We start from the raw sequence: 27,415 nt of genomic DNA on the forward strand, positions 1-27,415 counted from the left end.
GTCAGAGCTATATTTAACACCTATTGGCATGTTTTTAGAAGGAAGGATCAACTGAAGTGGATGTTGTGCATGAGTATCGAGGTCACTGGTTTATTGAAAAGATAGATGCAGTGAATTCAGAAAATATTTCAACCCCTTGACGTTTAGCCCAGTTAAACAACAGCATAACAATAGCAGAATACACAGGCTGTCCTCACACTGATGAGCCAGCTCCCCCCCTACAATAACTCAAGATCTCCCCTACCCTTTTTCCCAGCACTGGACTCTACCTTTCATTATACACACATATGTATATATTTACATATAGAATATATAGTGTTTTTATTATATTTTTGTAATTACCGTACTGTTGTATAATAGTAATTGCATAGCATAGCTAATTTTTTCTATAATTTCCCTATTTTTATTTTATTCTACTCTATTTTACTTACTCTATTTACTGTACTTACACTGTACTGGAGCTGCTGTAACACTTAAATTTCCCCCATGGGGATCAATAAAGGAATCTTATCTTATCTTATCGTGTTACTGCTATTTTTACCCACCAATCTACACTTGATTACCAATAATGACAAACTAATAACCTGTAAGTTAAAAAAGTAAAGTTTATTTACTAAATTACAAATACGAGGGATATTCAAAAAGTTTCCTCACTTTTATATTGTGGTTATAAGTGGTGAGGGAGGGAGGAGTAATCGGTCGTGTCTGAGAGACTGAGAGACGCTTATAGTCCGGATTTAGCGCCATCTGATTTTCACCTTTTTGGACGCCCAAAGAAGCTTTAAGGGGAAGAAGATTTTCATGTGATGATGATGTGAAAGTAGCGGCGCATCAGTGGCTACGAGCTCAACCAAAAACGATTTTTGATGATGCTGATGGCATTAAAAAGTTGGTACGGGGGCAACATAGTGGTGGGTAGAACTGTCGCCTCACAGCAAGAAGGTCCTGGGTTCGGTCCCCAGGTGAAGTGGTCCAGGTCCTTTCAGTGTGGAGTTTGCATGTTCTCCGGGAGCTCCAGTTTCCTCCCACAGCCCAAAGACGTGCACTCAGGTTAATTGGAGATACAAAATTGTCCATGACTGTGTTTGACATTAAATTTGAACTGATGAATCTTGTGTAATGAGTAACTACCGTTCCTGTCATGAATGTAACCAAAGTGTAAAAAATGACGTTAAAATCCTAATAAATAAATAAAAAGTTGGTACGACACTGGAAAAATGCATCGGAAGGTGACGATGTAGAAAAGTGATGTTATTTGTTTTTGAAATTGTTAATAAATAGAGTTTTAAACGTGCGGAAACTTTTTGAAGAACCCTCATACATTAAAAGTATTCAAACCCTTTATTTAGTACTTTGCAGAGCCGTAGATAGAGAGAGTTGCGACACTCCTTGATCTCGCCGCCACGCGGTCACGTGGTTCATGTAACCCTCCGATAGTTCCAAACAAACCCAGCACTGTCATGTTCTCATATGGGACAGGCAGCAGTAAATGAAATATTAAACAGTAAATAATAAACATTTGTACAATTTCTGGGTATTTTCACCTGCCTTTACATTTACTGCATCTGCTTTAATGTCAATTTGGTATATGAAGTGGAAGATTGATGTTTATAATGACTTAATAGGTCGTTCTTGTTAACACACAGTACATTATATTAGCATACATTACATAATGCGATATCATTAAGTAGTTTAAACAGTTTTTTATGTTTTGTTTTTTACATAAACTAATCTCCCTTCACTTTCCTGAGGATTCATAATAATAATCATTTTTGCTAAACACTAAGTCATGTGCTGGATTCATAAGGTTTACCTGCACTAAATGAACAGGTTCATAAACACACTACCGCACCTTTAACATTATAGTGCATGTACATGACATAGCATTCATTCATCTATTTCATGAGTAAGTAATAATTTATTTCTACATGTAATACATGAATTAATTCATAATTAATATGCACTAGTTCATTTTGTCTAATGTATGTGGTGGACAAGGTACACAAACCATGTAGCTGAGTTGAAGTAGAGATATCCAAGGTAACATATTACTCCAGTAAAAGTAGTAGTAAAAGTAAAAATACCTCCACTAAAGTACTAAACTAAATTTACCTTCAAATGTACTTAAGTATGAAAGTAAAAGTATAATGATTTATTATGGCTCTGATGTTTTATTATCATTTCTGTAACAAGACTCTTGATTAATCAACTTTTAATTAATCAATTTTAGGTGAAAAGACTCGTGTCAATAATTTAGCTTAGCTGACTAAGCTAAATTCAGTTATATCTATTAATTAAGATAAACATGTAACATTTAGTGCTGAGCAAATGCTAAACAATAACAGTATTAAGTATATTAATGACATTAAATTCATTATTTTTTTTAAAACAAAGCAACAAACAGCTAAAAATGCTGGATAAGTAGTGGAAATGAATGAGGCTCTATGGGTTGTTTGGAACTATACAGAGCTCCACAACCCGGAAGCTGCACAGAAAATATGTCCCGCCCCCTTTCCAACGGTTCCCTATGGGAGTGTCGCCACTCTGTTCTCTCTACCGCTCTGGTACTTTGTTGAAGCCCCTTTGACAGCCATAACAGGTGCAATTCTTCTTAAATACAAACCTATAAGCTAGATTTGGGTAGATTATCCCATTGTTCACGCTCTATTAGATGGCGGGTGTTTGTGAACTGCCATCTTCACGCCTCTCCACAGATGTTTGAAAAGGACATTCAAAGCCTCAAAGCCACTCCAGTGCTGTTTTGGATGTATGATTTGGGCCACTGTGGTGTTGAAAAGTAAACTGTTGCTCCAGTGTAAGTTCATCTGTCCCTCGATTCTCACCACTGTGAGTCCCTGCCACTGAGCTGCACCCCCATGGCGTGTGATTCTGTACGGTCACGTTTACCTTCAGGGTCGAGCAGGCGTGGAATACCCAGCTCTCTTTCAGCCAGTACGAAGGCCTCCTCCAGGTTGGCTCTGTTGGGCCGGTTCCACACACGCTCCATGTTAACCAGCTGAGGGCGCAGAGCGAAGATGACGGCATGGAACGCTATACCAGAGCGCCAACTGGGTCCGAAGTCCCTCACGTCCAGGCCCATTCTTCTGCAAGCGCAAAAATAAATGCAGTTAGATTAAACGAAAATAGACCAACATGCTAACAAGAGTTTATTGATTTGATTGTGGAGAGCACTGTCGCCACACAGCATGAAGGGCCTGGGTTTTATTTTGTGTTTATCATGTGTGGAGTTTGCATGTTCTCTATGCAGTACGGTTAACTAAAGCTACTAAAAATTGTTCTGTGCATGTGTGTCTGCCCTGTGATGGACTAGCAACCTGTCGGCAGTGTTTCCTGCCTTTCGCCTAAAGAATCTGACCCACTACGACCCTGAGCTTGATGGAAGTAAAGGTAAAGTGCAGATTTAATTGTATTTTTGTAAGGTGTCTGCGGCGTCAGTAGAACCTACCACCGGTTCCTGATGTCGCAGGCTTTACAGATCACCTAGGAGCATGGCCTCATATAGATGGCCAGCTCATTAGGGCGAACGACCTGCAGCTGTGACTTCCCTATTTAAGGGGGAGTCACCAGGCTGCAGGCGTCGCACCTTTTGTTTCCTTTTCTTTCTTTTGTTTGGCATGGTGACACACCACGAACTTGCTTTCTCAGGGACAGTCTGGTTACCCCCGGCGCTCCTAGAGCGTTGGGGTGTGTAGGTCGCAAGGCCGAGGTAAGTTAGGGTTTTGGTTCTCTTGGTTAGGGATAGCTGGTGCGGTTTTTTACAGTCCTCGAGCTGTTGTTTATTTTTGGTGTTTAGATTCAGCTATCGCTAGCAATGCTAGCATGAAGCTAAGACCAAGCTAACCGCTATCTCACAGCAGCCCTTAAGCCAAAAGCTGCCGCGGGTTCTTTACAGCCGTCGTGGCTAAGCGGTTAAGCCATTGCTTTTCCGTGTCCGTTAGTCCCGGTTCAAATCCACCCTTTTGACTCCTATGCCAATGTTTTTTTACCCAGTCCCTACGTACTGGTGACAATGCCCGAGTGGCTTTTATTATAAGCCGTTTTCGCTCCGGCCATTCCCAGTCTCTACGTACTGGTGACAATGCCCGAGTGGCTTTTATTATAAGCCGTTTTCGCTCCGGCCATTCCCAGTCCCTACGTACTGGTGACAATGCCCGAGTGGCTTTTATTATAAGCCGTTTTCGCTCCGGCCATTCCCAGTCCCTACGTACTGGTGACAATGCCCGAGTGGCTTTTATTATAAGCCGTTTTCGCTCCGGCCATTCCCAGTCCCTACGTACTGGTGACAATGCCCGAGTGGCTTTTATTATAAGCCGTTTTCGCTCCGGCCATTCCCAGTCTCTACGTACTGGTGACAATGCCTGAGTGGCTTTTATTATAAGCCGTTTTCGCTCCGGCCATTCCCAGTCTCTACGTGCTGGTGTTAATACTCGAGTGGCTTTGACAATAAGCCGATTTTTGCTTTTTTTTGTTTTCGTTACCCGGGTTTTCAGTTTGATGTGTTTTTTCCCGTTGCGGCATTTGTAAGCGCACAGGCTTTTCTTTATTTTCCCCCAGCGATAGCGCACGAGGTTAGCGAACCCCTTTGCGCCAGAGCGATCGGGGTTCGCGCCTCGCGTCTGGCTTCGCTTTTTTTCCCTTGTGTGTGTGCTTTGTGTTTCTCTTTCAGTTACCTGCGGTGCCAGCAGCTTCGTCCGGGGTTCCCCACCCCGATCCAGTTATGTTTTCCTTTGCGTGGTCTTTTGTTTATAATTATTTATTGTTAAATAAAGAATTATAATTTAATTTATCTCTGCATCTTGGGTCCTTTCTCTCCCCTCGTAACAATTTTTTATCAATTTTTAACTGTTTTTAATTGTATTTCAGTGTTTTTATATAATATTTGTGTTATTTTCAGTGTATAAGTGTCAAAAACAACCCCATTATTTTACATTAGACTAAAATATCTGCAGTTCCACAGGAGCATGGACGCATTAACAGGTTTCCCAAACATCCTTATGGGAAAAAATACCTTGAAACTCTTTAAACTCTCTTTAAAACTCGACACCACTCCCAAAACCAATAGACGTCGAGTTTCAAGGTACCGCTGTAATTGTAATCATCGTGTACATTTAATTCATAAAAAGCATTCATCAATACTCAGATTGAAGCAGGTATCAATACACATACTTAGTCGCTGTCCTCTGAACCCATTTAAGCAGCGCCCTCTTGGCTCCTCCCTGAAACGAGAGGCGGGGCTTGCGTTTGACCGGAGGGCTGGTCATCTCGGCGCTGTTGGAGCTGTCCACCAAAGACGTGCTGCTGGTCTCTCCTTTTGGAGGCGGTAGTGTGCTGGTGAGTTCCTCGATCTGAACACAGAACACAGAGGAAGGAAGAAGGTCCAAGTTTAGGGGATCTGATTAAATCTGTGTGATGGTGTGAAGATGTGATTCTGATGCAGGCTTGCCTGGAAATACAGTATGATGGTCCATATCAATCCCAGCACGATTGAGGGTCTGCCGTCCACCACATCCGTCGTGTTGATATTGACTAGTTTGATCTGCCACAAAAAAGACACGTAATAAACATTAAAACCACCTCCTTGTTTCTACACTCACTGTCCATTTTATCAGCTCCACTTACCATATAGAAGCACTTTGTAGTTCTACAATTACTGACTGTAGTCCATCTGTTTCTCAATGGTCAGGACCCCCACAGAGCAGGTATTATTTAGGTGGTGGATCATTCTCAGCACTGCAGTGACACTGACATGGTGGTGGTGTGTTAGTGTGTGTTGTGCTGGTATGAGTGGATCAGACACAGCAGCACTGCTGGGGTTTTTAATACCGTGTCCACTCACTGTCCACTCTATTAGACACTCCTACCTAGTCGGTCCACCTTGTAGATGTAAAGTCAGAGACGATCGCTCATCTATTGCTGCTGTTTGAGTCGGTCGTCTTCTAGACCTTCATCAGTGGTCACAGGACGCTGCCCACGGGGCGCTGTTGGCTGGATGTTTTTGGTTGGTGGACTATTCTCAGTCCAGCAGTGACAGTGAGGTGTTTAAAGACTCCAGCAGTGCAACAACACACACTAACACACCACCACCATGTCAGTGTCACTGCAGTGCTGAGAATCATCCACCACCTAAATAGTACCTGCTCTGTGGGGGTCCTGACCATTGAGAAACAGATGGACTACAGTCAGTAATTGTAGAACTACAAAGTGCTTCTATATGGTAAGTGGAGCTGATAAAATGGACAGTGAGTGTAGAAACAAGTGTTATTGTCAATATACACAGAAAGTCTGTACTAACCGGAGATCCTCTGTAGACAGACTGAAGGAACACGGGTGCAGTGGGAAGAAGAGACAAAATAGGAAAGACAAGGTACTGTTAATAACAGAGATGGGATTATAAAAAAAGATTATAATGATGTTTTTAACTACAGGGGTTGGACAAAATAACTGAAACACCTGTCATTTTAGTGTGGGAGGTTTCATGGCTAAATTGGACCAGTCTGGTGGCCAATCTTCATTAATTGCACATTGCACCAGTAAGAGCAGAGTGTGAAGGTTCAATTAGCAGGGTAAGAGCACAGTTTTGCTCAAAATATTGCAATGCACACAACATTATGGGTGACATACCAGAGTTCAAAAGAGGACAAATTGTTGGTGCACGTCTTGCTGGCGCATCTGTGACCAAGACAGCAAGTCTTTGTGATGTATCAAGAGCCACGGTATCCAGGGTAATGTCAGCATACCACCAAGAAGGACAAACCACATCCAACAGGATTAACTGTGGACGCAAGAGGAAGCTGTCTGAAAGGGATGTTCGGGTGCTAACCCGGATCGTATCCAAAAAAAATAAAACCACGGCTGCCCAAATCACGGCAGAATTAAATGTGCACCTCGACTCTCCTGTTTCCACCAGAACTGTCCGTCGGGAGCTCCACAGGGTCGATATACACGGCCGGGCTGCTATAGCCAAACCTTTGGTCACTCGTGCCGATGCCAAACGTCGGTTTCAATGGTGCAAGGAGCACAAATCTTGGGCTGTGGACAATGTGAAACATGTATTGTTCTCTGATGAGTCCACCTTTACTGTTTTCCCCACATCCGGGAGAGTTACGGTGTGGAGAAGCCCCAAAGAAGCGTACCACCCAGACTGTTGCATGCCCAGAGTGAAGCATGGGGGTGGATCAGTGATGGTTTGGGCTGCCATATCATGGCATTCCCTTGGCCCAATACTTGTGCTAGATGGGCGCGTCACTGCCAAGGACTACCGAACCATTCTGGAGGACCATGTGCATCCAAAGGCGGTGCCTTGTATCAGGATGACAATGCACCAATACACACAGCAAGACTGGTGAAAGATTGGTTTGATGAACATGAAAGTGAAGTTGAACATCTCCCATGGCCTGCACAGTCACCAGATCTAAATATTATTGAGCCACTTTGGGGTGTTTTGGAGAAGCGAGTCAGGAAACGTTTTCCTCCACCAGCATCACGTAGTGACCTGGCCACTATCCTGCAAGAAGAATGGCTTAAAATCCCTCTGACCACTGTGCAGGACTTGTATATGTCATTTCCAAGACGAATTGACGCTGTATTGGCCGCAAAAGGAGGCCCTACACCATACTAATAAATTATTGTGGTCTAAAACCAGGTGTTTCAGTTATTTTGTCCAACCCCTGTACATTTACATGACAAATCAAGTTTGCCATGAACTATTTAGACTAACAATCAGGTAATCAGGTCAAATAGCTGTAAAAATGTGCAACACACCTGAAAATGCCAATTTTACTGTCCAATAACAAAGACACTCAAATAAAGCAGTACTGTATGGACATTCCTGTAAAATAATAATGGAGAGATGCATACATATTATGGAGCGGGTCACGTTTCGCTACTGAGGCGCCACGTGAAACCCCGTCTATGCTTAACCAAGGTAGAACAAAGCCAGAAACCAAAAGGGGGTAAGCACAAAATGAAGAAAGTGGATATAACAGAAATAGTGCTTGTATAGAGCTTTTTACAATGGACATTGTTTCAAAGCAACTTTACAGAATCCAGGACCGACAGACCAAAACCCCTGTTAAGCAAGCCGAGGGCGACAGTGGCAAAGAAAATATAAAGAACTTTCAAACCAGACACAATGGCAAACGACACTGGCATGCCCTGTGCATAACGTGGAATTACAGGCAAGGTCTGCTCCAAGGGACATCATGCCGGCTTTGTGTAAAATGCTCTCCCAGGATGGTTCTATCATGGGGCACAAAATGCACAACACTAGGGTGTGTTTCCAGAAAATTAAAGAATGCTTACATCACACGCCAGAGGTGCACCGGACTGGACCGAGCGTCCCAGTATCGCGGCGTTAGAAAAATGCTGGCAAGTATAAAAGTGAAAAAAACGTGATAGATAAAAAAAAGTGAGACTGACACATCAGTGATCTGTGCCTCCATGCCCCCTCTGCCAGTCAAAATAGACTCTCAACGTGTCTTGAATCACTGTCAAATTCATTCAGCACATGAGCCAGGTTACACAAAGAGTGAGCAGAAAGAAAGAAAGAAAGAAATAGAACAGGTAATAGATTTAGTTTGAGTACTACTGGAGCTGGATCTGAACCACTTAGCCTCAGAAATGAATCCTCGGCTCCTCCACCGAACACGCAGCCTGGCGCGCAGCATGAGCGCGGCTTTACAGAATCCACGAAATGAAAGATTTAATGGCATTTCTGCGTCGTCTGCTTCTGACAGAGCATGCTAAGGAGAGCCTGCTGAGACGAGATGAGCCTCGGTGAAACCGCTGCAGTTCTGCAGATGTGAGCTGATACAGCAGCATTGATAGGCTTTATCTTGCTTGGGTAACAGAAATAGCAGGTTACTGGCTGGAGTTGATGAGAATCAGGACGAGAGACTCGATCAGAATGAGCGAGACTCAGGAAAGGGTTTGCAAGGCAAAGATTTACAATCTCGCAGCTCTTTTAGAGCAAATGAAAACAAATGGCTGCGGTCTGAGTGCTAGTCGACGCTCCATGCAGCAATTTGATTTATCTGTGCTAGTCTAACGAACAACCAATAAATCTAACAAGACATTTTTACCAATACTAACATTAATAAAAAGTTAATAATTGAACATTTTGATCAACACTGACAGTTTAACTTTTTTTATTGTAGCTGCATCGATAAGGTTTCACATTCTTTGAGAAGGATCAATGTAAAGAGTCTCTTTATGTGAGCGTGATCTAGACTCACGACCAAAATAAAGGCCTGATTCAAAGCTGCAACGAATCCTCCAACCTCTGCCTCAAACACCTACTTATTGCCCTTTGTTAGAGGCTAACTGGTGTCATGGAAATGTATGGTCAGAATACACCAACAAAGACAAAGAATTACCATCTTGACTGGTTTGGAGAGGTTTATTAACACGACTGTGGGTTCTCTTTCTATCATCTATTTATTCTGCTCTGTTCACGTAGGCTTTAGGTGCCAAAATCAGTTATCGGCAAGTTCGGTTCTTTGCAGTAGGGAGTGTGAGCACATTCCATTCAACATCCACAACATCTGCTTAAGCACACTCAGAACAATGCCAGTGACTCTCCACTAAGTCACACTAGGAATATTTAATAATTTAACTATGAAGATTTAGTACACAAGCATTATTATAACATTTTACCACCACAATAAAGCTAGCTGTAAATAAGAAAAGTTGGTAAGTACCCAAGGCTCCATTTATGTTTTGCTTGCTTTACTTGTGTTATAAGACAGACATATCCATGTAATAAACACATTAAGGCAGATCATAATGATTTCATTAGGGTTTTTTTTTAAATTACTTTCAGGAATGCATTATTGCAAGAGATTAATTTGTGTAGTCTTGAACTGTCCTGTCAAACCTGTAGAGGAGGTGGGAGACAGAAGGGTGATAGCCAAGCTGTCATCCATCCTGGACATCATCGCACATCCACTACACGAGTCTGTAGGGGACCTAATGCTCCTTCAGCACCAGACTCCTCCACCCCATGTGTAAGAAGGAGCGCTACCGCACGTCCTTCATTCCAGCAGCCATCAGGGCTTATAATAATAATATGTGATAATAATATGTCACTCATATCTACACTTACGTACATGTCTGTGGTGCAATAAAAAGTGCAATATGTAATATATTATTCAAATTTTTTATGTATGTATTATATTTTATGAAATATCTGTACATCACTCTTCTTAAATGGAATATGTGTGCAATTTTTTCACTGTTTTTTCTTGGCTTCATACTGCTGTAACAAGTTAATTTCCCAATAAAGGGACCAATAAAGTCTTTGTAAACATCAACATTGATTTAAGACAGCAGTAGGTCAGCGGTTAAGGTTATGGATTAGTAAATGGAAGGTCGCTGGTTCAAGCCCCACGACTGCCAAGTCGCTACTGCTGGGCTCTTAACCCTCAATAGCTTGGATTATTTCCAACACAAATGTAAGACATTACATACAAGTGTCTGCTGAATGTTACAGATGTAAATGATGGTCTTATTTCACTTGTTTATGCTCTAGTGTGTTCATAAATTTAGCTGTTGGGTCACCAACATATGAAAACTTCAGTGAAAAAGAAAGTGGTCATGGATGACCACTGGTTTTAAATGTTTAAAAAACTCAAAATATTCCACAGGAAAAACCATAAGTGAACAATTTTTATTCATTTGCCAAATTAATTTTATTAATTTAATTAATAATAATTTTACTATTATAATAATATTATAAAAGTAATTTAATAATATAATATTATTAATAATAATTTGTATTAATACTTTTTTATTAAATAATTGTAATTATTAATAATTTGTTATTAATCAAAATAAAAAAAACTTTTGTACTTGACACATTTAGTAATTTATTTGTATTTTTACTTAAATTATTCATTTGTAGAAATTTTATTTAGATTTATTTAAATTGAAAATGAGCAAAACATTTAATTTATTTTGCTAGTGCAGAACACTGTATAACATTTGCCATAATGTGGTTATGACATGTTTATGTCAGTCTTATTACCAAGTATTTAATTGCCGAAACATCTGTTATTAGTGCAATGTGTTAAACTTCCTTTTTTTATTTACATATCTTTTTATATATCTTTGTGTTTCTATTTTTAATATATATATAAACACTTTTATATCTCTATATTCTTAAAAGCTGCTGTAATGTTGCAAATTTCCCCCTGTGGGATAATAAACGGCTACCAAATCTTATTTAATCTTATCTCATCTTAAATGATCCAAATACATCATTCCACTTTTCTATCTTCTTTGAATAGCATTTATTTGCAAAAAGGCTTGAAATTCTTCATCTTTCTGACAGGACACAAAGCACGCTGGTTCTTCTTTAGCTCTGAGACGTCTGCTTTTCTTTCTCCTCTCTTTCCCTGCGCTCTCAGGAGATGAAGAAAGAGGGTGATGGGACAGAATCAAAGGCGAGTTAGACTATTACTAGAGGGGAGGTCGCGCGGGTTAAGCCGAGTGGTTCTGACCTGAAGCGTTTTACCTGAGCATTGCACTCTGGGGAAAAAAAGTGAACGTACCCTCCTGCCCTCGAGGAAGTGCAGCGCAGTTCCCACGTTGGCCAGCCAGTGAATCCTCCTCAGCTTGCGGCCCTGCTCACATGGCTACGGTGGGGGGGGTTAGGAGGGATGAGGGATGGTCGAAACGGTATTGAACAAGGAGGGGGGGGGGGGAGGTAAAGAAAAAAAAAAAACATTTCAGAATAAGCTGACAGAAACAAAGGAAAATAGATGCATAGTGTAACCAGAAATAAATATAATAACACGATAACTGGCCAGAATTAGTATTAGGTTCAGGTGTTGTGTTCATATAGTGCTACAATATCCTTTGGAGTAAATGTTTGTCTTTATAATTGTCTTTAATGTGTTTCCAGATCACAATATTAATAATCTTAGCTGAATTTGTACTTGTCTTTGTTAGATTCTCTTTTTTACCAAGCTCATATTAAATCCTTTATCCACATTTAAAATAAACCACATTCTGTTAGTGAACAGATCATTAATAGTCAAATCATATTCAAGTCATTTCAATGATAAGCAGAGAAACTCTTGTGCATTCAACTAATTTGCATAATAAACGAGGAAAACAATTATGAGTATTATGATCAGGAAGATATTCCCTACATACTGCATGACGGGTATACGTCTTCATTTCTTAAAAATTATTATTAGCTTCATGTCTCCTTTTCGCAGTCACAACAGTCTCCAGTCTTTTGGGAGCTCTTTTTATTTTCTATTTAGTCAGAAGAGCATTTGTGAGGTAAGGCGCTCTCCTGCAATTAAAGTTTATTTATCCCAAGAGTGTGCAGTGAGCAGTGGTGCTGTATACAGGGGAAGAATCGTATAGGAACACAAAGTTTGAAGCATATAATGTTTTTATAAAATTGAATCTCTATACCTGTTAGCTAAAGGGGTGTCCACATACTTTTGACCATATAGTGTTGGAAATATACTGAAATATGTTGGCAAATTAGTCAGTAGCATTAATTCATTCATTTTGTATTCAACAAATAAAAGACGTTGAGTTTCGAGGTATTTTTTTCCCATAAGGATGTTTGGGAAACCTGTTAATGCGTCCATGGTCCCGTGGAGCTGCAGATATTTTAGTCTAATATAGAATAATCAGGGTTGTTTTTGACACTTATACACTGAAAATACACTCTAAAAAATAATATACTGGATCTACTTAAAAAAATTATGGTAACAATTTGCATGCATTTTTCTATGTAATCTCAACTAGAATGTTTTAAGTAAATGCAACAAGCCTTTCGCTGTTAAACTAACTTAACTAAATTAGGTAATATCAACATGAAAATCTTTAACACCATCACGCTAAATTAATTTGAACCTACTTAATTTTAATTTCATTGTTTTGTTCCACAAACCCAAATAAATTAGGTTCCGCTAATATGATTATGCTGAATATTATTGTAATGTCGGCGAGAGAAAAAGGCGATAGGAATCAGCTCTTTTATTGAACCATTGGACAGACACTTAATCATTCACATATACATTCATACCACAAATACACATGCTGATGCATTTTTCAGCGTATCAACAAAGTTGAGTCAGTTCATCTGGACACAAGTTTCTTGTAGAGAACAACAAACTCTACAACAAACTTGTGTCCAGATGAACTGACTCAACTTTGTGAATTTGTGTACCCGGATTATCGAGCATGCATCAAAGCATTTTTCAGCGTAGCCACACTGTTCCCAATGCTGGGCTGCACGGTCACGGTAGGTCTGGATACCACTGCCGCAAGTCCTTCTGGGTAAAGCTCCACCCCTTCCCAGTATTTAAACATAATACATTCAAGCAACTCAGATATTTTAGTTGGCTCAACTCAAAACTGGTATGATGTTGTACTAAAGCAAAATAATGCGTTGAAAAAGGTTAAAATTTTGAGTTTGTCTAAAATAATGTCTTTTTAAGTTGCCCGAACTTAAAATTTTATGTTGAGCTGACTTGTTATATTACGTTTAATTTACTAATGTGCTGAATCATTTTTTAGAGTGTAACACAAATATAACATAAAAAAACACTGAAATATAATAAAAGCTGCACTTTAGCTTTACTTCTTTATTGTTTCCTGATGCTTCTTAATCGTGGCAATGATTGATGTTGGAATACTGTACTCCGTTCAGTACCGGCGCATTCACATGAGAAGTGACAAAACCGTGTTTGCGCCGCTGACAAAACCGTGTTTGCGCCGCTGTGCCGTTATTTCCTATGAAGTGTGACGGCGGTGCACAAAACTCAGCGTGACTTATTGTAGTAAAACAGCGAGTGAGGAATGTGATTAGTGGAGGAACTTATGAGCAGTAATAATGAAGAGAAGTTTAGTGCTCCTGTCTCCTTCTTTAAATACATTAAACCACAGGTTTTTCTTTTTATAGCATTTTACAACATGCCCCAACTTTTCCGGAAATTAGGTTTGTAGATCACTGTGGTCAGTAATTAACTCATATGTGAAATGCCAGAACTGACAGAACCAGAACTCAGAACAAATGATCCTGGAGCAAACCGGAACCCAAAGCAGTGTGGAGCGAGGCGGATCTGGCCTTACGGGAGCACTTTTAACATGCGTGTGTGTGTGTGTGTGAGTGTGTGTGTGTGTGTGTACTGAGGGAGTTCTATATAAAACATGTCTAGACAAGAAATAGGCCAGTGGTTCTTCTGCTGCTTTCAAAAGCTCCTGTCATTACACACACGTCCACTGTAAACCCCAATTAAATCAATTAACTCTACTAAGAAATGAGGAGAAACATTAAAACCACCTCCTTGTTTTTTCACTCACTGTCCATTTTATCAGCTCCACTTACCATATAGAAGCACTTTGTAGTTCTACAATTACTGACTGTAGACCATCTGTATCTCTGCATGATTTGTTACCCCTCTTTCATGCTGTTCTTCAATGGTCAGGACCACCACAGAGCAGGTATTATTTAGGTGGTGGATGATTCTCAGCACTGCAGTGATACTGACATGGTGGTGGTGTGTTAGTGTGTGTTGTGCTGGTATGAGTGGATCAGACACAGCAGCGCTGCTGGAGTTTTTAAATACCGTGTCCACTCACTGTCCACTCTATTAGACACTCCTACCTAGTCGGTCCACCTTGTAGATGTAAAGTCAGAGACGATCGCTCATCTATTGCTGCTGTTTGAGTCGGTCATCTTCTAGACCTTCATCAGTGCTCACAGGGGCGCTGTTGGCTGGATATTTTTGGTTGGTGGACTATCCTCTATATACTCTCTGCATTTTTTCCCCATTTTCTCCCGATTTAGCGTGTAGTCAATCTGTCTTCCGCTGCTGGTGGATCCCTGATTGCAGTCGAGGTGGGTATATTGCTGCTCACATCTCCTCCGACCCTTTTTCACCCATGCATTCTGCACAGGCGCCTCTATATCTGCTAATCAGGGTCCTTACACAGACCCCACAGACATAGTCCGGTCATCCCGCCCTAGCAGAAATGTGTCTGCTGCAGGCACTGCCAATTACGCCAGCCAGATAGCACCCAGCCCACCGGTGGCAACACTGAGTTTCGAACCGAGGAGTTCAGAATCTCGGCGCTGGGGTGCTAGCGGAATATCCCGCTGCGCCACCTGGGCAGCTTATGCTGGTATTTCTACACAAAAATGATTAGGATAATTAGCCTCATGCCCCCCCCCCTTCCCCCGGTGCCATCTCTTGTACATTTATAACAGAGCCATATGGCATTAATTACTGGAATTATGTGTTGGTTAATGGTTAATTATTTAAGAATTAGAATCCTTCATTTACAGACTAATTAGGAATGACACACGTTTAGCGGTTAAGGTACTGGACTAGTAACCAGAATGTTGTCAGTTCTAGCCCCATCATTGCCAAATTGCTACTGTTGGCCCCTGAGAAATGGCCTTAACACTAGTAAAAGCATAAAAGTGTCACAGATGTGAATGTAATGTGTTCTGCAGCCCATGTTCAGCAATAAATACATTATAACCCTGATACAACCTGTGATTTGTCTACTCCTACACACACACGCACAGAACTAAACAGACTTTTACCAGTTTGTGTCCAGACAAGACTTCAAGGAGCGACAGCAACATCACTCCATCCTTAATATCCTCATAGAGATCCGTCACCACCAGAGGGGGATCCCGCTGCCCGGAGAAAAACAGAAAATCAAAGATTAATACCAAAAAAACTCATGCCGCAGTGATAATAGGCCTTAAAATGGCCTTCATATGTATCGGAACATCAAATGCACTCAAACTACAATCACAGACTTCCAAAAGATTTAGTTAAATTATGCATAAGCTCCCTGTGAAGAACATATTTAAGTGACTGAGTCTGTAATTCAGTTTTTATGCTGATTACAGCACAATTTTGTCACTTCTGTCAGCTGGATCATTCAGAGCAGGGCTGCAGCACAATCCTCAGCCTGTAAGCCTCCCTAAAACTCTGCTGATTCTGGAATAGAAACAGGTCAGACAGACTGGCTGACCTGACGTCGCCTTTCCCTTTCAAACCTAATCCAGAAACGTTCCGTACTGCGACGGGACACGCAGGATTTAATAAACACGCCAATCACATGATAAGGATTTACGAGGGAAAAGGAGCCGGGTGGCAAAAATCATTCAGAAGCAGATTAGTGAGAGAGATTTAAAATCAGTTCTGTCAGGCTGTAGTACACGGAGAGTCTGTGTGAAGTAGTGAAATAGTAACAGAGGCAAAAACAAGCCTGAGCGCTCGGTTATGACCCTCATTAGAGTCAGTCTGGGAGCAATCGTGGGGCAAAAGAAAGAAATGCTTTTTTTTTTCTTTAGATCTGCCTAATTAAGCACTTCTGAGACAGAACAGAGAAAGAATGGGTGTGAAACGCCAATTAGCTCTGAAATATCCCGAATGTAATTGAAGTTAAATTCACTTAATGGGAGATTAAATTTAAGAAAGCGGTGCTTGGACTAATTGCGCAAGTGATGAAAAATAAAACTGAAAAGCGCGCAAATGGCTATGGAGAGGATGAAGCCCGAGCTCAGACTAATTACATGTGCCCGGTCGTAATCGATAGAAATTGATTGTCAGGGCTGTCGCAGAGGCGGACTGTATTCGTTCTGTCAGATGTACAGAGCCACAAAGCCGAGTGCGTTTACTTCAACTGTACGAACCCCCTCGAATACATGACCGAAACATTGCTTGACCGAAAGCTTGCCGGACGTGCCAATTTAAAAACAAATGGTATTAAAATAGAGCGACCGCTGTGTGACCTATTAAGCTAGAACAACAGCCGCTCTTCTGAAAAGACAAAAACACACACACACACCTACAAATACTTTTTCCACACATACATATACACACATCACATATTTGTATATAAGGCTAATTACTAATGTTATTGACTATTGTTTAAATTAATGTAAACAGTTTTCGAAAGCAATTTGCTCGTCCTCCAAACATCAGCCATAACATTAAAACCACCTCCTTGTTTCTACACACACTGTCCATGTTATCAGCTCCACTTACCATATAGAAGCACTTTGTAGTTCTACAATTACTGACTGTAGTCCGTCTGTTTTCCCCCCACAGGACCCCCACAGAGCAGGTATTATTTAGGTGGTGGATCATTCTCAGCACTGCAGTGACACTGACATGGTGGTGGGGTGTTAGTGTGTGTTGTGCTGGTATGAGTGGATCAGACACAGCAGCGCTGCTGGAGGTTTAAAACACCTCACTGTCACTGCTGGACTGAGAATAGTCCACCAACCAAAAACACCCAGCCAACAGCGCCCCGTGGGCAGCGTCCTATGAGCACTGATGAAGATCTTGAAGATGAGCAACTCAAACAGCAGCAATAGATGAGCGATCGTCTCTGACTTTACATCTACAAAGTGGACCGACTAAGTAGGAGTGTCTAATAGAGTGGACAGTGAGTGGACACGGTGTTTAAAAACTCCAGCAGCGCTGCTGTGTCTGATCCACTCATACCAGCACAACACACACTAACACACCACCACCATGTCAGTGTCACTGCAGTGCTGAGAATCATCCACCACCTAAATAATACCTGCTCTGTGGTGGTCCTGTCCATTGAAGAACAGGGTGAAAGCAGGTTAAAAAAGCATGCAGAGAAACAGATGGGCTACAGTCAGTAATTGTAGAACTACAAGGTGGTGGTTTTAATGTTATGGCTGATCCGTGTATATATAAAATGTGCTACAATCTGAATGCAATTTTAAACAGTATCTAAACCCGACATTCGAATAGATTTTCTTTTTAAACTTTGTATTTCAATTCATTTTAGGTTTTACCACAACTTTATCCTGGTCAGGGTCGCAGTGGGTCTAGTTTCTCTGGATTCATTGAATTCGATGTAGAAACCTCCCCAGACAGAAAGCCAATCCATTGCGGGGCTTCAACCCCCCCACCTTGGCACCGCTGGGTATTCAAACCCTGGATCCCAGCAGAAGTGGGCAAACACCCAAGCACCCACTTCTCCCAATTTAGCGGCTAATAATTACCGTTTCTCTTTTCCCACCACAGCTGCTAGTCTGGACTTGTGAAGTCTAGCATTCTTTTCAGACACATGATTACAACCAGCATCTTTTTATCAAACCGCTGCTCGTGCACAATTACTGAGCTCAGCTCACTGGGAGGTGAGAACTGTCCCGTTTATGCACAAAGGCTCAGATCTTACCATCCGAGAACATTTTGGGTCACGTATAGAAGCAGAATTTAAATGCGTCTCCCGTGCGTCTGCCCGCATAAGGTCTGTGTTAATTAGAAATCAGACGTAAATAAGTGCACATCATACCTGCAGTACAGTGGCGGTGTTTTTCATTTTGATGGACTGATATTTTTCAATATATACGTACGTTTCAATTTATGTGTGTTGTAACGTGGTACAAACAGACGAGACGCTCGCGGATTAAAAGGTTGAAGTGTGGTTTATTAAAGTAGGATGACAGGCGAACGTCGGCAATGTAAAGCAGTCAGACCAGTAACCAAAACCATGGAGCAAAGACAAAGAGAGAAAAACGATAAACAAAGAGAATTCGTAACCGGATATCCAACACTAAATAAACGCTCGGTATGCTGACGATAAATCGGTGGCAATACAAAAGTCTGTTTGAACCGGATATATATACTACAGGACACAGGTGAATGTAATTAGTACTCAGGTGAACGTGATCGGTTAAGCGAGGGCTGATTGGTTGGTGGAATCACATGATCGGCAGTGGTATCTTGGGAAATGTAGTCCGGAAAGTCCTCAGAGTAAGTAGGCGTGATAATTATAAGCTTATACGTAATAATTTGTTGAACAGAACTGTGAGTGCGATTGACTTGCTATTAATTTACCGAAGTCGGACGTAAAGCTGTTTGAGAATGAAAGGAACCTGAACGATGCAGAGTGCTCACATCTGAAGCTTTGCTAGCTAATGCCAAGTTCACACTGCACCAGCGGTCCCCAACCACCGGCCCGACCGGTACCGGTCCGTGGGTCATTTATTACCGGGCCGCACAGAAAGAATGAGTAATTAGAGACGCTACATCAGCAATGAAAACACTGCTTTTATTATAAACACAGGTGTTTATCATCTCATATCACCCCCAGGTGGAAGCAGCATCTCGTTGCAGCAAAAAAAGCTCATTTGTGTGCAGTGTAGTTATTCTGTTTCCCCTCACCCCGTATCCTGCGTTCTCATTGGCTGGAGTTCGACACAGCGCTCGCAACACCTTTAACACTACATGATTTAGTGTCGCCGACCGGTCCAGATATTTAACATTCTAGATATTTTTCTTCTCGGATCGAGCCGCTCGGATCGAGTCCTTGAACAGTTCACAAATAGCGATTGAGAGCCGAGTTTCGATCCCTGAGCGAACGCCGAGTTGCTTCCGAGCTTCCGACCAGTCGACGAGTGAAAATCAGGGCAAAAAATCGTGTCGTGTGAACTAGGCGAAAACGAGGACTGGAGCAGTCGATTCCAGCGTTGTGATTTCCGAAAAGAAAATCCAACATGAACAAAGGACTGAAAAATAGCAAATGAGGTAATTAGACTCCAAACTAAATAGCAAAAGCACTTTGTGTAAAGTTCATTTAAAACCTGCACATTTTGTTCACAGTTGTTGGTTATTACTCTGCCTGCTTCTCATTTTCATTGCTTGATTGTAACATCTACACTTAACAGTAACAGCTAATCAAAACTGTACAATTTACTGCTTTTTATATAAAGAAATACAATTAAAATCAGCCGATTGGTCCGTCTCTTCACTCGTCTCAGATTCAGATGTAGCTCCTTAGAAAATGTAATCAGTCCAATATAATTTTAACTGTGAGATTCTGCCGTTTTTCCTGCAGCATTTCTGTCTTTGGGCGAACCAAAACTCTGAAAGCAGAGAAATCTGGACATCTAATGGAGATAAACCAGATGAATAGGATGCTAAGGGTCTGCTAAATGGGCCACGGCTGTCTGCCTGTGTCAGGCAATTAAACCCGGAAAGTGAAAGGCCTGATGGCTCTCACAGCGGCGTGTAGTGGATAACGAGGCGGCTACAGCTGGTATCTCTGGGTTTCTGGAGTGGATGCCATGAGCGACTCGAGCTCCGCTATCTGTCAAGAGGATGAAAAATGAGATCACAATATTGGGCATCCCATAATTAAGCCCTAACCCTTTTTAAGAGGATTTGTCAAAATTGAAATGGAGGGTTCCCTCTCATGCGTGATCTCCGAACCCACCCCCTTCGCTCTCACCCCTGCGCCTTAATCAAGCCGGTGCTCTTATGTAGATGATGGATTCGGTCCTGCCACCATTCCCGTCTTTTAAATTAACACTTGCATCCTTATCCTAAGATATCCGGGTCCTTTCTGTGTGGAGTTTGCATGTTCTCCCCGTGTCTGTGTGGGTTTTCTTCGGGAGCTCCGGCTTTCTCCCACAGCACAAACACGTGCAACCTACCTGTCCTGTCATGAATGTAACCAAAGAGTGTAAAACATGACATAAAATCCTACAAAAAATAAAACAAACAAGCAAAAAATAAACAAAAACAGATGGAGGATGAAGAGAGGGAGACCAAATATGCACCGGAAGAACCTGCCAAAGAATAAAGCGTGTCGGCAGTTTAGAACAGACTAAAACACTTTATACTGCATGATCTGTCGAGCCACGGCTGTTATAAACAACGACATTAGGAACGCAGTAACGATCCACATATGCAAGGACACGATTCCTCTATAGACAGTCGAGAAAGAAGCTTTCAGAGCGATAATTAAAACTCTGCTTACGGGGTGAAAATACTTCATGTCTGTCACTATTTAAACGTTACAAGCGAACTAGAAACGGAGATATTTAAAGTCGTCCACTTTTTAATCGTGGTTTTATTTGTTAAAGGGAGAGCTAAGGGTAATTGTACAATACTTAAATATTATATAAACAATAAAAATTGTACTGTATATATCGTTCCTGTTTTAAGCGTCCTGATTCCATCATATATTGTGTCATTTTGTGGGGCCGAGCAGCTTATAGTCTCAAAACCTGCGTAAATGCTCAGCGGGTCGGATCAAACAGCCTAACGGGCCGGTTTAATGTCGAGTTTTTTACTGTTTTCTTTTTTTTTTACTCAGTAACGGATGTTATTTAAAACGTAGCGCATTACAATTCTTAATACAAAACATACTTAAGTGAAAGTAAAATTACAAGTTGTAAAATCTACTTTAAAAAGTACAAGTACACAAAAAAACTACTCAATTACAGTAACGCGAGTAAATGTCATTCGTTACTTTCCACCTCTGCCAGTAATACAAAAAATATATATATATATATCGTGATATACCATCAGAATCTTAAAAAATACAGTGATACAAATTTTTGGTCATACCGTCCAGTACTATGGTGTGCAAAGCAATGAGTTGGACTGTGCAAATTGAAGTAATAGTTTGGTAGCTCCTTGGCCTCAACCCCATCCAGCACATCTGACATAAGCTGGAACACTAACTGCAAACCAGACCTTATCACCCAACATCAAATCTCAACCTCAGGAAAGCTCTCACTGACAGTATCAGCAGCTTATTTACATGCAGTTCTGTATAAAATGTCTTTTAGTTTACAATAAAAACACTCTAGCATCATTTGGAGACGTGACAAGATAAAAAGGGCGCACGAGAGGGACACGACAAGTGATTCCAGGATTAGTAAACGTGGGATTGCTATCTAAAATGCAAACCCGGTCTCTACACTTTACATGTTCCCTGTCATGGGAAATATCAAACTAATCTCAGTCTTGTAATTGAACGAATTTAAGAACGAGCCCAAATCCGTTTTGTAATCCTCTTCTGTTACACCTGCAGCGGGAAATCGGAGAAGAGGAGGAATTCTCATTTTGTTATCTTAATAATGCTAATGATTAATCTTGTGCCCTGAGGCACTGAATTAGAGAGCGGCAGATTGACTAGAAACGATGATTTGCATAATGACTTGATGGTGATGGACCTCTATAAGGTAACTAAGAAACAAAGTCACCTTTATTTTTCAATTGACCTCATTCCCTTAATTTCTCGTACTCTATGTAACGGGCCCAGCTGCTGTAGAGATCAGACAGGGGGAGTGGGTTAGGGAATCACACCCACTTGCCATGCCATTATGGCTGGCAGGATGTATGGAGTCCAGATGACTGACAGTAGTGTTTCCTTAAATCAGGCAGTCGTTGTGCTTTATTAGAGTTAATTAGCTACAGCAAGAGGAGATTTTTAAATATCACCTTTGTTGGACCCCTAACTGTGGGCTCCTTGCCATGAGTTGTATGTGTCATGGTCTTCATGCTTTTCCAACACTTGAATGCTCTTCAAGGTCGATACTTTTGCTTCCACTAACACATATGCTGGCATTCTTTGCTGCTCTGGATTAGCAAGCTATTACTGAGCTCCTTTGTCTTTATGCTTTCCTAGAGAATTTATCAAATTATCACACGGTGGTGGACTGCGTAGCTGGCGTGGTGGTAACTCAGTTTTCACACTTTCTCTTGTATCTACCTTTTTGTAGTTGCGCGTTTCATTAGGTGCTCATCACTGATGCCCCAGTAGAGTAAGTACATGGCTGGCTACATTTTTAAAATGCATTTTACCACCTTTTTCTTCCAATTTAGCATAGCCAAGCCGCTTCTGGGGACCCAGACGGCATCCAAGGTGGATGTACAGTACACCAATCAGCCATAACATTAAAATCACCTCCTGGTTTCTACACTCACTGTCCATTTTATCAGCTCCACTTACCATATAGAAGCACTTTGTAGTTCTACAATTACTGACTGTAGTCCATCTGTTTCTCTGCATGCTTTGTTACCCCCCTTTCATGCTGTTCTTCAATGGTCAGGACCACCCACAGGACCCTCACAGAGCAGGTATTATTTAGGTGGTGGATGATTCTCAGCACTGCAGTGATACTGACATGGTGGTGGTGTGTTAGTGTGTGTTGTGCTGCTATGAGTGGATCAGACACAGCAGCGCTGCTGGAGTTTTAAAACACCTCACTGTCACTGCTGGACTGAGAATCATCCACCAACCAAAAATATCCAGCCAACAGCGCCCCGTGGGCAGCGTCCTGTGACCACCGATGAAGGTCTAGAAGATGACCGACTCAAACAGCAGCGATAGATGAGCGATCGTCTCTGACTTTACATCTACAAGGTGGACCGACTAGGTAGGAGTGTCTAATAGAGTGGACAGTGAGTGGACACGGTGTTTAAAAATTGATCCACTCATACCAGCACAACACACACTAACACACCACCACCATGTCAGTGTCACTGCAGTGCTGAGAATCATCCACCACCTAAATAATACCTGCTCTGTGAGGGTCCTGTGGGGGGTCCTGACCATTGAAGAACAGCATGAAAGGGGGGTAACAAAGCATGCAGAGAAACAGATGGACTACAGTTAGTAATTGTAGAACTACAAAGTGCTTCTATATGGTAAGTGGAGCTGATAAAATGGACAGTGAGTGTAGAAACAAGGAGGTGGTTTTATTGTTATGGCTGATCAGTGTATATTCCTTCACCAATCCATTCTTATTTTCACATAGCCATAGCCGATCTGATCCACACAGTTTTACGCCTCCTATTTTTATCCGGGCCTGGGACCGACACTAAGATTGCACTGAGATCCTTCAAACCCAGGATTTGAGCGGTAGTGGGCCTGCATTTTGTACCGCTGCACCACCCAGGAGTCAGAGAGTTAATCAATCCACATCAGCGTTGAGCAGTAATAGTCACGCGTCACACCTCCACATGAAGCGACAGCTAAAATCTGCTCAGATCATTCGGATAACAAACACTGCGCCCGGCGCTAACTGACAGGAGAATGCGCGCTTATTAAGCATTAATGAGTTAAAATATTCGCCGCTCTGCGTCTTTGCGCTGGAGGCACTGATGTGCAGTGACATATGAAATATCATGTCAGGGCACGACTGCCTACAGATCGACATTTCAAACAAATTTTCCGCTCCACGTCACCGGAGACGAGCGCGGTTATCAAATCGGAGTGGGATCGGGCGCTGGGTAAACGTGGTGCGGATGGCTGGAGCAGTCGCTCCCGTTACGCTTCTCTCTAACACACAGTGAAGGGTTAAGTGAGGGGGGGATTAACTCCCCAAAATGCCGTAATTACACGCACACATTAATACAGTCTCTCAGTGTGCAGGCCTAATTCGTTAAATAAAGGGAGACACCTGCTATCAGGCTAACAGGAAAATTGCATCCATCTGTTCATGACGGTTACCAGAGTAAATGAAATAAAAATGATCTGATTTCATGATTTCATCTATTCTGAGAGGTGCACGGACGGAGGGAAACGAGGACGTGCACTGTGGTGGATTTTAACTCCAGCATTATGATACAACGACGGCTTTACGTTAGAGGTTTTCTGCTCGGTCCTGTCAGCAGGGTTTAATGTTCTTAATCTGTCTGGTATGTAATGAGCTTTAGGTCTGCTGTATGTGTTCAGTAGGACCTGGTACCTGCAGTCTTATGACAGGATAAAAGTGAAATAGTATTTAATACACTGAGGCTTTGGGTTACTTAAGTCTCACGTGTTACAGCAGCAAAAATAATGTGTTTGCATGTTTGTAAATCAAATGTTTGCTCTGATGAACGTGTAATTTGGGGCATTAACAACAGGGAGCTTTAATGTAAATAGGTTACTGTAGCAACTGCTGCATTATTTATAATACCTAAAATGATGCTGAACCCTACACGGGGCGGCATGGTGGCTCGGTGGATAGCACTGTCGCCTCACAGCAAGAAGGTCCTGGGTTCGATCCCCAGGTGGGGCGGTCCGGGTCCTTTCTGTGTGGAGTTTGCATGTTCTCCCCGTGTCTGCGTGGGTTTCAACACTGAATTGTCCTGTAGGTACCCGGCCGCTAGATGCACAAACCAGTGCATTGTAGTGCCGGTCCCAAGCCCCGATAAATAGGGAGGGTCGTGTCAGGAAGGGCATCCGGCGTAAAACTGTGCCAAATCCCGCCGGCGCCCCCTAAAGGGAAGAAGCCGGAAATGCCGACCCCGTAACTGAAAAACGGGACAGAGGCTGAGGAACACGAAGAAGATGCTGAACCCTACACTGTTGCTTATATATCAAAGCATGCTGTATATCATTTTTTCCCCTGGAATTATATTTACTCAGTACTGTGTACTGGCCAACAACACACTTGTCTTTTGGTCCTGTATTGCCTTTCTGTTCTGACTGCTTCACTTTTTTAGCTCTAAAAATGCGCCTTGTATCTACTACACTTATTTTATCTGCACTGTGTATATTACATTATTTGCACTTGTGTTCTGTGTGGAACCCTGGTCCTGGAGGAACGTTGTTTTGTTTCAGTTTGTACTTGTCTACAGCTAATGAACACCTACCTCGGCAAAGCAATGTAGTAAGGGGGAACACTGAAGCTAATTCTTATATTTACACTAGGGAACAGTACACATAGATGCACAAATACACAAATGCTAAATACAAAAAACACCACCAGAACTAAAAGGACCTCAAAAGGACCTCCAGGATCGTCCAGACAGAGAAACTCTCGCACAGGAACAGTTAGCAATGTCTTTGTGAGCCACTAGGTTCTGTAGGAATTCCTGCAGGTCCAACCGTCTGTCCTCCAAGAAGTGGACGTTGTAGTCATTTAACTTGTCATTGAGTGTGGAAAAGTCACGCAGCTTTCTTTTTATTATATTTTTGTTTTTATGCATTTTCTCCCCTTTTTTGTCCCCTTGTAGCTCATCCAATTGCCTGATTGTGTCATGCTTCCTCTCCACCAACTCCCATCCCGGTGTGTGTGGTGGCGTCTCGGGCCTTGGACGGGTGGAGTACTCCACAGTGGACTCCGTTCATCCTAGTCCGTGTCACAGGGCTCTGACATGCTGCCATGAAGCAACTGCTATTACCTGAATGTCTCTTTTCTGAACCTACATCCTCTACTGCGCCTTTAATAGAGGAAGACTCTGAACTGTTTGGATGTTATGCCCAAACTCGAAATGTAGCTTCACTTCAGACACTATGAAACACTCGGAAATACCTGTAACTATGCAGTGCTTACCGCTACTGACTAAGCTATACATATACCGACACAATAAACTTGAAATTACGCTGCACTAAACATGAATGCTTACACACAGAGCCCTGACTTCAGCAACACACAACAGCTTTGGAATGAACTGGAAAATCAATTGATGCTTTCTTGTCCAACATCAATGCCCAGCTATACAAGTGCTACTTCACACAAATTCCCACAGACATACTTCAAAGTCTTGTAAGAAGCCTTATCAGAATAGTGGCTGTCGTTACAGCTAAAATATGATATGTCCAACAAGATAATGGTCAGGTGTCCAAAGAAATAATTAAAAATGAATTAAACACACTGTTCTTACCTTCGCTAAATGGGAGTTAATCCACTTCGTAAAGGTCCGTTTCTGTACAGCCTCCTGTTCATCTAAATAAAATACACATAGAACAGCAACATTAGTTTCCACTTTAGTCTCAGAACTACAGGATTCTACTGAACTTCACTTTACTCTCAATTAAAGCTCAGTTATCTGTGGTAAAATAAATAATGTGGCCACCAATATCCAACCCAATATGATGTGTTTGACCAGGTCAGGGTCGCAGTCAGACCACCACCACCCAGAAACCCTGAGTGCAAGGCAAGGATATACACACTAGTCAGGCGACCAGTGCATCACAGGGAGCCACACACTCCGTCCTTATGTACTTGAATTATAAATGTGTTTGCAGTCTTTGTGTAACGGGGTGGATCGTGCCTCATCGCTGAGGTGCCGGGTGTAATCCCGAACCTGCAAGAATTGGAAACGAACCCAATTTGAAGGACGCTTAACCAGAGCAATGAGAAAAAAACAGAGGTGGACAAAATAACAGAAACGATCTACAGTACAATGAAAATAATGAATAGAAAAGAAAAATGGTTGGGATAAAATAGCAAGCTACTTAGATTGACTGTGACAACCCAGTTCCAAGAAAAAGAGTAAAGAAAAGACACCCAGAAACAAGCTGGGGTTGGCAATAAACGAACAGGACTGCCACCACCAGCTGGAATCTGTACATAGGGCCCACTCCAGCAAGAGAGGGCGGTTCTCTCATGGTGGCTGAAAAGTGCAGCAATATCGACTGAGTTCCCTGGAAAAGATAAGGAGTGGCGGGACCGGTGTCTGCAGAAATTTGGACCAGCTCAAGCCCACTATCAAGCCCGTTTTCAGAGAAACGCAACTTTCCCAACGGAGGGCCGGGAGCTATAATAAATAAAACTTCTCCACCTGGAGCGAATTAACACTCAGAGGCGCAGGTAACTGTCAGGTAAGAGGAACGGATGGTGCTCTCACACCAG

At 42.0% G+C, this 27,415-nt stretch overlaps 1 protein-coding gene across 4 annotated transcripts in view; it reads right to left on the reverse strand.

Moving 5' to 3' along the window:
* Positions 1-27,415, reverse strand: part of syne1a (spectrin repeat containing, nuclear envelope 1a) — a 252,167-nt gene that overhangs the window by 219,267 nt on the left and 5,485 nt on the right. For 2 of the 4 annotated variants that reach the window (XM_063002390.1, XM_063002389.1), the window contains exons 1-2: positions 5,188-5,362; positions 2,908-3,104 (exon numbers count right to left, since the gene is read on the reverse strand). In XM_063002390.1, coding sequence (XP_062858460.1) covers positions 2,908-3,104; positions 5,188-5,282 — 292 coding nt within the window. In that variant the 5' untranslated portion in view covers positions 5,283-5,362. Of the gene's footprint in view, positions 1-2,623; positions 2,664-2,907; positions 3,105-5,187; positions 5,367-5,464; positions 5,558-6,313; positions 6,335-11,570; positions 11,655-15,598; positions 15,695-26,444; positions 26,507-27,415 lie in introns of those variants that run through there. The other 2 variants (XM_063002393.1, XM_063002391.1) reach the window with 2 other exon arrangements.

The sequence above is a fragment of the Trichomycterus rosablanca genome, chromosome 9 (assembly GCF_030014385.1).
Source record: "Trichomycterus rosablanca isolate fTriRos1 chromosome 9, fTriRos1.hap1, whole genome shotgun sequence".
NCBI classification, from domain to species: Eukaryota; Metazoa; Chordata; class Actinopteri; order Siluriformes; family Trichomycteridae; genus Trichomycterus; species Trichomycterus rosablanca.